At 42.2% G+C, this 14,866-nt stretch overlaps 1 protein-coding gene across 3 annotated transcripts in view; it reads left to right on the plus strand.

Moving 5' to 3' along the window:
• The window catches only part of LOC311001225 (palmdelphin-like), a 17,443-nt gene extending 2,813 nt beyond the window's left edge, over positions 1-14,630 (plus strand). The window contains exons 2-10 of one of the 3 annotated variants that reach the window (XM_083992252.1): positions 1,260-1,316; positions 2,035-2,115; positions 2,272-2,390; positions 2,899-3,013; positions 3,096-3,120; positions 3,199-3,285; positions 3,457-3,617; positions 7,762-8,748; positions 14,505-14,630. In XM_083992252.1, the coding sequence (XP_083848378.1) occupies positions 1,272-1,316; positions 2,035-2,115; positions 2,272-2,390; positions 2,899-3,013; positions 3,096-3,120; positions 3,199-3,285; positions 3,457-3,617; positions 7,762-8,748; positions 14,505-14,510 (1,626 nt within the window). In that variant the 5' untranslated portion in view covers positions 1,260-1,271 and the 3' untranslated portion in view covers positions 14,511-14,630. Of the gene's footprint in view, positions 1-1,084; positions 1,119-1,259; positions 1,317-2,034; positions 2,116-2,271; positions 2,391-2,898; positions 3,014-3,095; positions 3,121-3,198; positions 3,286-3,456; positions 3,618-7,761; positions 9,029-14,504 lie in introns of those variants that run through there. The other 2 variants (XM_083992251.1, XM_083992250.1) reach the window with 2 other exon arrangements.
• Positions 14,631-14,866: the final 236 nt, after the last annotated feature.

Below are 14,866 nucleotides of genomic sequence, written 5' to 3' on the forward strand. Positions count from 1 at the left end.
AAAGGTATTTATGATTGAAATTTGCAGACAAGAAAATGTGTCTAAATAAGTTGTAAAGTTAAAGGTGTTCTTCTAGAGGGATGTACTGAAGAAATGTGATATGTAAATAATGTAAATAATCATCGACTTCTCTTCAGTACACCAACCACATTAAACTCTGTGCAGTGGAACAGGGGGTAATTTGACATATTTGAGCATTTTATTAAAAAAAAAAAGTGAAGAAATAGTTTTCCTAGTAATTTGTCACTTTTATAATGTAGTAATTCAGTTACTAACTCAGTTACTTTGGGGGGAAAGTAACTAGTAACTATAACTAATTACTTTTTAAAAGTAACATGCCCAACACTGCTGATCAGGCACTAGTTTAACAACCAGTCAACATGGAAGGAATGATGTGGTCTTCAAAGCTTTTTCACTTCTGCTAAAAGTTAATTAAAGCAGAAGTAAGCGGAATGTTTGTGTTAATATAAGTCTTAAATAGTTATATCTTCCGACAGCAATCACTTATATAGAGTGTTTGGTCTGAAACACGGGTCTGTCAGTCACTCTGCTCTGCTGTAAGCCGAGGAGAAAACTTTCCTTGTATCCTACAACCTTTATCCAATGAGGAGAGAGAACGGCATAAAGGGGCAGTCCTCTCTGTGTGCGCAGCCAAGGGATGCGCGTGAATGTGGTGACGTGGGGACGAGGGCGGAGACTGCTAACTCCATCTGCTGACAGGAAGTTAGCCAAAACCACCGGATCGCTTACTTCTGCTTTAAGTTATCATAAAACCACAGAAATACACTGTGGACAGCTGGACCAGCAGCATGCCCCCCCCCCCCCCCCCCCCCCCCCCCCCCCAAACAGATAGACCCCTGACCCACTAGGTATAAATACAAGACTTGACCCCACAGTGTAGAAGAATGGAATAACTGAGTCTCCTCCATGTGGGCAGGATGTATTTATTGCCTGAATTCTTGAGGATTGATTTGAACAGAGAATCAATTAGTGTTCTTCATGTTCATCTTTTGCCCATGGTTGAGTCTCCTGGAATATTCTTTTGTCGCCTTTCAGTTCTTGTCTCACTTGTGATTCACTGTAGAATGAAGAGGATTCAGTATTATGCAGTGAGATCAGTATGTATGATCATTTCCTGCATTCCATGTAAATTTCATTTGTCTTATGGTTTGTTGAAGAGTGCCTTTTAAAAAAATGTTTTGGTAAAAGCCCCCCCCCTGCCTCTCTCTCTCCCTCTCTCCCTCTCTCCTGTTCCTCAGGCCTGAAGCAGCATGGAGGAGTCTGACCTGCTGAAGGAGCGGCTCCAGGCCATCACTGTAATGTCATACTCTGTTACTCTGTGTCTGTCTTAGAGAGTCTGTTTATTAAACATGTTTCCTATTTGCATTAGCATTTGATTAACCTAAACAGTTAGTGAGAATTGGAGAATATTACATCACAATGAAGAAAAATAATCTGATATTTTAAAATGAAAAGTTGTAATATTACGAGAATAAAGTGGTTTAACTTTGCTTTAACATGAGGAACATGGAGCCTCCTATGAAGTTCTGCTTTAGCATAGTTTCCTCATCAGCATCATTGAAGAGATAGTGAAGAAGCTGAGTCTGTTCTATTGTTCAGTGGTGGATGTAGATACAGATTATTATGGTTTATAGATTCACCATGTGGCTCTTTCCACTTGGTAGAGGTGAAGGTCTCTCACTCTCAGAGGTGGTGGATGAGGCGAGGAACACAATATTTTTCTGGGTTGTGTGAAATTTAGAAGTCTAAACCAACCAGGCGTGTGTCACGTTTACAGTATATACTGTAAGTATCCATGCATAGAGAATGAGACTATTATCATATGATGTTGTGTAGTAGGGCAGCAGCAGAGGAGAGTGTACTGTAGTAGGCAGTGGGAGGAACTTTATTCTTATAATAGTATGACTTTTCCCAATTTCTTTTTTTCTTCAATTTGGCCCTAACACCCAGAGTAGTCCTGAGGAGATTGATGTTATATGAGCTGTAACTGTTCCATTTGCCCTGCTGCATTAGGAGAAGCACCGGATTCAGGAAGACATCAGAGAAAAGAAGCTAGAGCTGGACCAGGAGAAACTCAGACTGCAGCATCTGAAGGTTCGGCACACACAGTAATCTCTTTGAATAAATCTATGAATGTCAGCAGTGACACCAGTGGAGCGGGTGGATGGGTATAATCTCGCTCCCATCTGTCTGTCAGTTGTCATCTGAAGTCAGGACTGAAAGCCTGTGTCCTTATGTCCTGTGAAACAGAAAAAAGCTCTGAGGGAGCAGTGGCTGCTACAGGACTCTAGCTCCCATAACTCCCCACGGCAACAGAGCCTGCGGTCAGACCAGCAGCAGGCCAGAGCACTGCAGCTCACCATCCACAGGTACCAGACACACACACACCCACTAGACTATTTTCATTTTTATTTTATTTTATTGTTTATTTGACGTGGACAAAATGAACAATTTGTGACACGCACATCACATCATGTAAATATGCCAGATTTAGCTCAAGGCTAATTTCCATCCGTAGTCCTCACATTTAAAGACGGACAGACATACCATACAAAAGGATAACAATAGGAGGCTACCTGCGTAAGTGTATGAAAAAACATAGTATTAGCAGCAGTTACAACAGTAAGAAAACAGATAGCAACCTGCATAAAAATAAGAGGGGACAGAGTACTTGCAGCAGTTATAAAAGAGATAACAATGCCATGCGGCGCTGCATGGCATTGTTATCTGCATAAATATAAGAGAAAACAGAATATTAGCAGCAGATTCATAATAGAATTACAATACAGAACAAGATACAATCGGAAATAAGAGCTCCAGTAGCACTGTAATACAGTCTGACATATTGGACTCTCCTGGTCTCCTTGGGCCAATCAGGATCGAGATGGAGGTGGTGCGTCTGGAGCAAGAAGAGTCTATGATTTCCACCCATGAGAGCTTCATCCTCAACAGATTGAAGTCAGTGGAGAAAAGTCCACAGGAAATCATTAAGGTACACACACACACACACTCACACACACACTTTACTGTTGTTATGTTACTTTGCTCTCACACCCATGTGCATTTGTTTCCAGGAGGCCCAGGAAAACTTTGTTCCTGGTGAGTTATGACATGATTGTCTGGATGTGACCGAGCGCAGAGATGAATCCATGTTAACAGGATTCTCTTGTCCCACAGAACCAGTCCAGGTTGCCAGAGAGGTTGCCACAGAATCCCCTTCTCCACCTGCCAACAATCACACTGAGCCCAACACATCAAGGAAGAGTGGGTTCATTTTCACTCATTTTTGTAAATTCACTTCACAATATATATATGTGCAAATACACAGGTCCTTGTGAAGGTGTTAGTGTGTGTTTCTGTGTGTATGAGCGGGGGAGAGAGTTGTGATATTTGACCAACATGAACTAACATGAACTTTCCTCCCTGTCTTCCCAGCTGTGTTTGCCATGGAGATCAGTGTGAGTAAAAACCTGCTGACCGGGGAGAGCACCGTCCTGTCCACTGCACCCGTTTCCCCCGAGGACGCTCTCCCACAGGACAGGGTCAAGGTCTATGAGGACAGCAGGAAGTGTGTCTATGCTCTGAACTCACAACAGGTACTGTCATCCATAATAATAATAATAATAATAATAAATCAGCCACATTAAAGGAAATGGTCAAAGTCTCTCCTCCTGAGTTAATGAATGATGACCAGAAATGTTTTTGTTGAACATTATGATGTCACAGTGAACCTTTAAAGGTCCAGTGTGTAATATTTGTCAAGGTTTATTCGCAAAATCTGAATATACTACCCGTGAATATATTAGTATAAGCGTATAATAATCGCTATAAAATAAAATTTGTATGGTTTTTGTAGCCTTATAATTATTCTTTTATACATATAGCAAGGGTCTTGCTTAGAGAGTGTCGCCATCTTGTGCCGCCATGTTTTTATGGCAGCCTGAACGGAAAAGAGTTTCACGTTCATAAATAAACCAATGAAGAAGAAGGAGGAGGAAACAGTAGACATATGGTAAAATGGTTTAGATCTTCACCTCATTGCTCCATGCTCCTGAAATACTCCCAGTCGTCCCAGTCTTGGTAAACAAGTTTTTGTCCTCGGAGGCCACCGTCACTTTGCCGACGGGAGGGGTGGGCTCAAGTGAGAAAGTGAGCGCTGCGATCTAGAATATGAACACTAGATATCAAGGTTTAATCCCCATTTTACACACTGGACCTTTAAAGACATTAGAGTTAAATTGTATCATTAATGTCAGCGAAGAGTGTGTGAGGTAAGGCCAGAAGCTTGTTTTGTGAGGTCACAGTGTGACAGATGTAATTGTCCCTCCAGACAACTCTGTGCCAAAATATAGAAAACAGCGCTCACAAGCCCAGAGCCATGTTTTGTAACATCACAACCACCTTGAACTTTGACCTTAAAATCTAATGAACTCATCCTGGAGTCCAAGTGAATGTTTAGAATTTGAACAGAGGCTACCAAGGCCTTAGTGTGAGATTGTGTCCATGAGAATGAGACGGCCCATTATTAAAGGGGCCAGATCAAGGGGATGAATGTTCCAGGGTTATGGGACAGTGGCAGCAAATGTTCTTCAGTTTTATGTTTTCACTGGTGAGCAGCAAGCTGACAAATATGTGCTGAAGCCAGACTATGGAGGGCTTTAACTTAGATCCACCAAATCCTGTCTAAAAAATAAATAAAGTGGAAGCTAAAGCAAAGAGACATTTCTGTTGAAGTTCAGCTGCAGCGTGTTGTACAACATCTGTGAGTTGCTGTGAATAAAGAGAGAGGGTGATAATAAGGAAAGGAAATGAAAATGGAAATAAATGGAAATGAAATGAAAACAGAGCGTTGACAAAACCAGACTGAATAGAATTTGGATTAGAATCAAAGAGAAGTTGTGAGCATTTGGAATAGTTACTTAGAATAATTAGCATTTTGAAATGATGTTTGGAGCAGACAGTGTTTGTGTTAGGTCCGGGTATACAAGTATAATCCGTTTTTTCGTTTCGACGGGAAAACGGAAAAACGAAAACAGCGCCCCTTTTTCCTTTTTTCGTTTTAAAACAAAAACGGAAAAAGGGTTTTTGCTGGGTTTTTGCTGTCAGCATAAAAAACGAGAAAACCAAAAAACCAAAACCAAATAACGGTCGAAATTTGTTTTTTGCAAATTCATTTTGTCGTTTTTCGTTTCTTTTTTTTTATGAATATGATATGACGGTGGACAGACCGGAAGCGGAAGTGAAGTGTAAAACCGTCAAAATAATAGTTTAGCGTGCTGGCGCTAACTTCTTAGCGTAGCCCAGAGCGATAGCCTACCTATTACCCTCCTCTTTCTACACCATATATGGTTCACTTTTTTTTTTTTACTTCCGTGAAACTATAACAGCTGGTTGTTTGGAAGAACGTGTTAGGTCTATAATTATAATTTTAGCCGAGTGTGTGAATGCACTTACTGTGGAAAAACTTTACTATTAGCTAGGCTTTACGTCCCCTGCCTAAATTAAGAACATCTATCAAGTCAGCAGAGGTCCCCATCACCCACAGTCAATACTAGGTGTCCTGACACTGCAGGTCGACAGCAGACTGTCTTGAATGATTTTGAAAATGAGAACTTATGACTTAAGTGCAGTTGTTTAGCCACAGGGTGGCGCAGTTTTTACATGAATAGTAGACCTCAGTGCTACCCATAGACTGTAAAAAAAAAACCGGCGGATGATGGCCAACACAGCCAGGCTCTGTGTGTCGGCTCAACAAAAACTAAATCCCCGGACAGACCCAACTGGTGTCACGGCGGTGATGAGCTGCGCCTGTGATCACTTCATTTCAGTCGGGAGGAGCAGGTTTTGATTTACAGTGGAAACCGCTTATAGTGATCACGGATACAGTAGCCTAATCAACCGCTTATAGATCAAAAGGCTTGGGACGGAATCATTTCTACAGGCTACAAATGCTATTTTAGGCTAATTTGTTATAGTAATCAAGAAATCTAGTCAAGTAGTCTATAATATAAGTTAGCGCCAGCACGCTAAACTATTATTTTGACGGTTTTACACTTCACTTCCGCTTCCGGTCTGTCCGCCGTCATATCATATTCATAAAAAAAAGAAACGAAAAACGACAAAATGAATTTGCAAAAACCAAATTTCGGCCGTTATTTGGTTTTAGTTTTTTAGTTTTCTCGTTTTTTAAGCTGACAACAAAAACCCAGCAAAAAACGTTTTTCTGTTTTTGTTTTGAAACGAAAAAACGGATTATACTTTTATACCCAGACCGTGTTAACACTGTGAAAGGCCCTTCACACCGAGCGCGGCAGGCGGCAGCAAACCCATTCATTGTGTACGTGCTACCGCGGCGCACGGGCGAACGGCTCTGCGCCGAACTGAGCGGCACGCGAGGTGGGCGCGTGCCGCCGCGGCGCCCTGCGCTGCGCCCGAATTAAAAAATGTTTAACACGGGACACACACACACATGTTTAAAATGACGTGTGTGTGGAAAACCGAGTGAATACGAGTATGAACGACTGCAGTCGATGTCTGACGGGCGCGGAGAGAGGAGAAGAAGTACGCTGCCAGTGCGACCACCCAAGCGCCCGAGAAGCCGCGCGCAGTGCGTGCGCTCAACTTCCGCGTGCAGTGCGACCAAGGGGTGAGGCTCACACCAACTCTCTCTAACAGGCTGTTAAACTGCTCCCTGCTCAGCCTGACGCTAAAGTACACCTGGAAGCGGTCGTTTTGTAGCTCCTGGCGAACATATCTTTGCATATACCCCCCCAAATCCTGTCTTGTTTGTTCGGTCGCTGAGCAACCTGCGCCATATGTGTGAGCGCATACCGCATACCGCGCTCAGTGTGAAAGGCCCTTAAGGTTTCAGGTTGATTTAGTGAAGAAGAAAATAAGGATTACTGTCAGTGTCAGTAAAGGCCATGCACTTGCACAAATGCAACTTGGTTAAAGGGATAGTTCAACATTTTGGCAAATTTGCCCATTGCCATAATTGCTATAGTCATAGCAGTAGGTTTGTTACCTTTATTTGTCGGTGTAACCTATTTTTAGAACAGTGGAGCGGAGCAGCAGGCTGCTAAGAGCTACGCTATGGAGGCTAAAGGAATTTCTTGGTTTCCCTCATCAAACTCATCAAATACAAAATCCCAAAACTCCAAAACGCTTTTGTGGACAAGTTGTGACCTGCACAATCACCACGCTATGAGATAATAATGGAACGTTACGAAACGGAGCCGTTTTCGAGGTAAATACAGAGTCTGTTTGCTGAAAAACTGTCCCTGAATGCAACGCGCATCAGCGGTTTTGCATGAATTTACCTCTATTTTTGAGTTGTTGGGTTGTGTATTTGATGAGTTTGATGAGGGAAACCAAGAAATTCCCTTGGACTCCATAGCATATCCCTGAGCATCCTGCCGCTCCACCGTTCTAAAAATAGCTTACACCGACAATTAAAGGTAACAAACCTACTGCTATGACTATAATGATTATGGCAATGGGTCAATTTGCCAAAATGTTGAACTATCCCTTTAAAATCTAAGCCCTGACACAGACAGCCATTAATGTCGCTGTAAAAGGCAGTCGACCATGTAAAACAAGTAGGTGCCGACTGGTGGATTCTATGTTCTGCTCCCATGATATGCAAATTTTCTTTGTTTTACTCTGCACTTTGTCTGTTTTGGCCAACGTCCTCCCATTGCCCTCTCCTCATAATGACTCATGCACCCTCTCTCTTTTCAGGAGTCACATGACCAGACGTGTTTTCCTGAGCTGTCACCAAATGAAGTGGAAGACTTGTTGCGAGGCGCCACAGTGCATCGCCAAGTCACCTACCAGCCCTACCACCCCAACCCCGGCAGAAGGGAGGCGCACTGTTTCTACAGCTACCCTGACGACAGGGACGGAGTGGACGGGTGTGAGCTCAGAGACCAGGGAGGGCGTCACGGTAACTACATCCACAGCAACAGCACAGACTTCATCTGGCAGAGGGAACCACAGGAAGAGCATCACTACGACCATCAAGGAGCCCATTACAGCTGGCAGGAAGAGAGGCACAACCACAGTAACATGAGGGGAGGGGACCACTTTGGAAACAACAGGGGGGTGGGGTTTCACCACGGCAACCGTCCCCTTAGCGCTTACCAGGTGAGAGACTGTTACAGTGTTGAGGAGCATCGGCCTGTCGTGCACCACAGCAACAGCTTCATGAGGAGCGACAGCAGGCTGAACGGAGCCAGAGCCAATGGCTGCGTCCCTCCCAGAGCACATGACCAGGAAGCAGTGTCAGCCTACCAACCGCAGCTCTGCTACACTCCAGCCAATTATATTCCTCTAAGCGATTACATCACAGTTGGCGATGAAGAACTCTATTGTTACAGCCCGACGTCCTACCCGCCCACAGCGCTGTACAGTGGCCCCGCCCCCCCTGACAGAGTGCCCTCCCCCCTCTACGGCGATGACACCCCTTACACCGTCCTCCACCCCGTGGAAGCCACCGAGCCAATCACAGCCATCTTCATGGGCTTCCAGACGGCACAGGACGACAGGAGTCAGGAGTTTGAGGGCTCTCTGAAGGCCGAGCTGGTCGTCCTCGACGACTGTGAAGACACCGACGAGGAGAGGAGGGGCCACGCCCACCCGGGGGCCAATCACCTCTCGAAGGGAAGTGCAGCCAACGGAGGCCTGGACTGTGCAGAGGGACGTGGAGACAGACGGACGGACAAACAGGTGAGACCAGGTCTCAAGAAGATCCAGAAAAAACACAAACCCTGCTGCACCGTCTGCTAACAGGACTAACTCCTGCATGTGGCTAGAACTTGATCGGTGCTCACCGAACCATTAACTGCACGCACTAACCAGTGTCTCACAGTGATCGACTGGCAGCTCAACTTGAACTGAAGCGTTCAGGTGGTTGGATGCTGGAACTCACTGACTGGCTCCTGTGTTGCTCTCACAAAACTGACAACATCATGGCTACCACATAGGAGACGAGACAGGTTTTACACTGGGCTCAGGTTGTTGACAAGATACTTGTCTTATTCTAAAAGTTCCAATAAGTAGGCTACTTCCTGCAGGTAATGAAGGCAGGACTGTTTATCAGTGTAGTCTCTAGTAACATCTTTAAACAGACTGATATGATTTCATGTAACAGTTTCAGTTTAGTAAAATCACCATGGTAGCAGACAAAGCCCAATAAGCAGAAGAACACACAAAAAGACAAAGGAAACACAGACAATGATATAACAATTAGGAAACTCAAATTTCTCCAAAACATTGGGTTAAAAGGTGTGTTTTAAGAAGTGTTTTAAAAATGGCAGCGGAGGCGGATTCTTTAATATGTAGCGCCGTGGGAGGCTATTCCATATACCGTATAAGGTGCATAAGCTGCAACCAACTGATTTTTTTTATTGACTGAGGGAATGGGCAGAAGGTTAGAGTTCTACCAGCACCGTAGTAATTAACAATAAGAAGCAATAACAGGTTATTTGTTTGTTCATTTTGAATGCATTTGGCTAAAAACACTCTGTGAACGTGACGCTGACTCAATAGTTAACAGAACTCCTGTAAAGCAGAGTGGTAAATAAACCCAGTGCTCTACTTGGTGAGAGCTACTGTCCCTTCCTGCCAACGCACACACCAGACACACACCTACTGTACAGTAGCTGGTTAGGATTACCTGTAGCTTAGTGAGGTGTCTGGACTGGAATGGAGATTAAAGGTACATTGTGTAGGAATTACTCCCATCTAGCGTTGCGGTTGTATATCGCAAGCAACACAATCGTATTTTTCATGCTGCATTCACGTGAAATTGGGCAGACGGACGACAGGCGCTGCACATAATGGCATAAACAAGCCTCTATAAACAAGTGGTCCGTCAGCACGAGGCAAAACAATACACGTGACAATATGTTGTCATGGTGATGTGGTATTGTTTACCTGACCCACGTTTTACCGGCTTTCTCTCGACTTCTGTGACTAAAATGACATCTGGTTTGTTACCGACGGCCATCTGCCCGACTGCACATGAATGCAGCACGCTCCATTCCTCTGCACAGCAGAGGTCGATGCAGTAGAGTTTTATTCACTTAAAGGGACAACAAGGAGTTTCTATTTGGTTATAAAAAAAGTCTCACGTTAATGTGGATGAATCTACGTTACCCACACTTGTTAATGGGCCCATTTTCGATAAATATATCGTTTTGTCTCTGTCGTTATTTTGTTATTATTAGTGGTGGTGGAAATACTGGTTGAGCCGACCAGCGTTTTTTACTTTTGGTTTCGCGGCGAGTCATGAGAATAACGCCGCCGAATCACCGTTTATGGTCGGAACTACGACGGTATGTGATCGTCTTCAAACCTCTGACTTTAATTCTTGATGAAAGAAAACATGAGTCTGTCTTGCGCCGGTCAAAGAATTTCACGGTGCGCGGAGGCTCATAAATGTAGTGTGAAAACGCTTCGCTTTTCCAAAACTCCTCGTTGTACCTTTAACGGTCAACGAAACCCGAGCTGCGTCCCAAGAAAAGTAAAGGAAAAGACACAGACATGACCCAAGCACGCTACAGGACGCGACTGACTTCTTCCTCCTTCACAGTCATCAGTTTTTAGACTATGACATTCGTTTGCCTACATCTCTCTTCTTCATGCTCCTGCTGCTCTCATTTCTGCCCTCCACCATCACACTGGATTCTGACTTTGCGGGTACCCCCACTCTCTTGCTCAAGCCACCTTATCACCGCATAATTATAACTCAGATCCTCAGCACAACCCAAGCCATCACGCACAATATTTTACACTAGAGCAGCTAACGAGTCAAATGGTCATCACTGTGGGAAAGGAATATTATTACAGGTGGACACAAAGACACTGTTAAACAAACACGTGTGTCACTGTATACTCAATCTCTCTGTGATTTAATTCACTCCTCTGCTGTTTTAAATAAAGTATGTTTCACTGTTGATAACAAATTAAATGCATACACAGTAGTTCAGGGTTTGACTCAGGTGAAGTGCTCTCCTCTGGCGCCCTCTGCTAGTGATCACAACAGTGAGCAGCAGCCTGAGTTTCACCTACAGTAAATTAGACATTTTTTAAAATCCTATTTAAAGTGCTTTAAAATATACAGTATATAGCAAAGTACTGTTGCCATACCCAGAGAAATACAGTGGAGCATTATGAATACACCGAGGAGGAAAACTACTAATCTGAAATTTTAATTGTTTGTTGTTTTAGAGGGACAATATGATATAATATAAACTTTAAAACGAGGGAGGTAGAGCCACCTGTGAAGTTCTACTTTAGCACAGGTTTCACAAATAAGGTGATTCTTCATCTTATCATCTTCCTCAATCATTTAGTTTTCCTTTTTTTCTCAGTGCAGCCATAATACTCCATCATGAAGTAACAGTAAATTCAGTTGTTCTCACTTGACTGACCCAGTCAGAGAACATGCAGGTGCATTCTGATTGGTTTACACAACTTTACATTGATAATAAAATAAAAAAACTTCAGTAAATGGAATGAGCTGTGGTCCAGTACTGTAATTATGTCAGAGGCACAAATAGTTATTCACCATTTAAACACACTATTGTATTATAGTATATTATTATGTATCTAATCCATTTGAATCAGTTTTTGTAAATATCTTAATAATAAGGTGCTTTGGTAACCCTTTATTTTACAGGCCGTTAATTACATGATAATGTAAAGAAATAGCCCAGAATTACAGTAACTGTCAGTTTCATAGTAATGTTGAGAAATAACAGTTAATTGTAAATAATTCTGGCCTTTCCCAAAAAATTCAAAGCATGCATAAACCTTTGCCTTTATGAAAAACATGACATTGCTATGAAACCATTATTTCTTGGCTATTTCTTGACATTATCATGTAATTAATGGCCTGTAAATTAAAGAGTTTTTTGTTTTTTCCAACCTTAGCTTTTATCCAACTGCTGATGCTTTTCACACTTTTATATTAAGTTCAGATGTTTGTATTGTACATACTGTATGTTTGACCACTGTGTCATGTGAAAAGTCAAGAGAGAGGCTCCAATAAAACACTCATTGAATTGTTACAGCTGTCATATTGATATGTCAGGTGTGTTGACTTCCCATGACCACCTGAATCATATGAAAACCACTGGAGCAGTCTTCAGAGCAGGACGTCCTTCTGCATGTCCCTCTTCAGAAACCAGGTGATGTCACGGAGCGTCATCCATCTTCATTTACCACAGTTAGTGGTAGAGAACATTCCACCTTAAAAGTTCCCTGTAGCCTGAGAGTGTACTGAGTAAAAACTGTGTTGTCAAGTTGCTTGAAGTGTTCAGTCTTTTAGAGTGGACTAACTTACAGCAAAAATAAATAGATAATGTACAGTGGGTTAGGATACAGGGTAACACTTTTCATAACGTGTTCGTAATGCATTCATGATGGCTTCATAAGGGATGCCTCAGCATTCACATATTGGGTTATATTGCTATGGAATAATGAACTGGGATGTTTTTCCAAAATAAAAGCCCCATAATTGCACCTGGAAATCTTAGAACAAAATACCCCTATTCAGCATTCTATTGCAATGGTTCATGAAGGCCTCATAAAACACTCACTAATGCGTAGTGTGTTGCCCAGATGTTTCATCAACGTACCTCAATCGCACCTGGAAGTAGGCCTGCTGGGATAAAATACCAACTCATACAAAGGCTTTATTAAAGTCATGTATGCAGATGCATTGTTTGCTATGTTCCTGTCACCCAAAGTTGTCCAGACACTGAACCATTCCAGTGGGAGCATCATTTGTAATTCAGTTATGAATCCTTCACCACCTGTTTAGTAAAGTGACATGGAAAGTAACATTTATAAACCATACATGAAAAATGTACAAATAACTCCTGGCCCTTACGAAGCCTTTGCTGATTGTATTGTACATGTTCTTGTATTTTCAGGTGCAATTAGGGGACTTTTATTTTGAAAAACAAAATCCCAGTTTGTATTATACTGTACAGTTATGTCACTCACCTCCTTCACAGACTTGTCTACATACAAACATAAGTAAATTTCTTCAGAGTTCACCAGGTCATAATCACTTTATGAAGTGCATCACTGATTCAATTCCCTGTCACCTCATGGAGGAACTTAGAGTGTGGAACTAAGAGAACATGTTTTAAAACCACTTAAAAAGGTGATTGAAGTTTTGCATTGATGCCAAAAGAATTAGTGTCCACCTCAGCTTTAATGAGATGGTGCTAGATCTCCGACCCAGATCACTCCCACCAACTTTAAGTCCTGCTTGTAAACCTTTGTTACTGATGGATATCAACAGCTCATCCTTTCTGTGTTGATCCAACCGTCTCCACAACATAACACTTCCTGACTGTGTGTGTCTGTGTGTGTGTCGCATTGATCCTGCATGATGGGAATCAGTTCAGATGTGCCCTCATGCTGCATATCAGCTTCTGTTAGTTTACATTGGCACTGATGTTGAGGTGTGTGTGTGTGTGTGTGTGTGTGTGTGTGTGTGTGTGTGTGTGTGTGTGTGTGTGTGTGTGTGTGTGTGTGTGTGTGTGTGTGTGTGTGTGTGTGTGTGTGTGTGTGTGTGTGTGTGTGTGTGTGTGTGTGTGTCTAACATGCTGCATATGCATGAGATTTAATGACATGGCAGATGACATACAGTCAACATAGATCTGTCATTGCTGCTCTGATTGTTCTCAGTCCACTGGTCACACTCACTCTTCACACCGAAGACTCATGAACATCAGTTACTGTTAGTTACTGATGTTCCTGAAACTGGAAAAGATACATTTTGCTTTCATACCGTATATCAAATTTCACATGTGCAAAAAATCACATGTAAACTGTTCATATGTGATCACATGTTTTTCTTTTGGATGTGACAGCCAGGAGTGAGGAGGCAGGGAACATGAGCTATAACCATTTGGCCACTAGAGAGCGCTCCAACAACCACTGTCTCTGAGCCAAGAGCTAACTGTTACTGTAAGTGTGTCTGAACATCTACAGTCACACAGCAAATATAAGTGGCCTTTGAGTTGAGATTGTTTGGACAACCATTAGTCTCAATCCTTTTTCTTTGATCTTTTACATTGACTATAATATTACATGATATAATAATTTCAGTAAGGGTTAGGGTTAGGTAAGATGTATTTTCATTCTGATTTGTCCCATTCCATTCTAATAAAATGTTTATTTGGAAGAATAACTTAGAAACTTTACATTGAAAAATACTTATATATACACTTTATATATTATAATAATAATACATTTTATTTATAACACACTTTTATACGTAAGTGCTCAAAGATGCTTTACAAAGGACACAATTAAAATATAGAACAATGTGGAGTAACACACCAATAGAAGGTTAAAAAAAAGACATAAAATGAAAAGAGGATAAATATTCCATATTCAACATTTAAATTACTTTTTCTTGTTTACTACTTTTACTCAGTATGTGTGTGTGTGTTGTATAGGTGTGAAGAGGCAGGGCAGCCAAGCTGATATGAAGTAGCTGCTGTGTTGCTGATCGGGCCTCTACATTCACCATGCACGTCTCAGTTTGGGATACATACTGTGGAGCAACTGATTATCTCTTTGTGGTAGAACAGAGTGTAAATGCATTAGTGTCACAATAAATACTTTGTGTCACAGTCTCTTGTTTTTTTCCGCCGTCAAACATTAAAAACCACCCATTGTGTAATGTTAAACCTGAGGGCATCATTTCCACACATACCCCACACTTTTACAGTTTTAGTTTGCTTTTCTAAAATCTCTCTAAAATGCCAGTGTCCTAATTCTGTCCAGCTGTCACAGCTGAGTGCAGAGTGGAGGACAC

This window comes from Trachurus trachurus (assembly GCF_905171665.1).
Source record: "Trachurus trachurus genome assembly, chromosome: 17".
In the NCBI taxonomy this organism is placed as follows: Eukaryota; Metazoa; Chordata; class Actinopteri; order Carangiformes; family Carangidae; genus Trachurus; species Trachurus trachurus.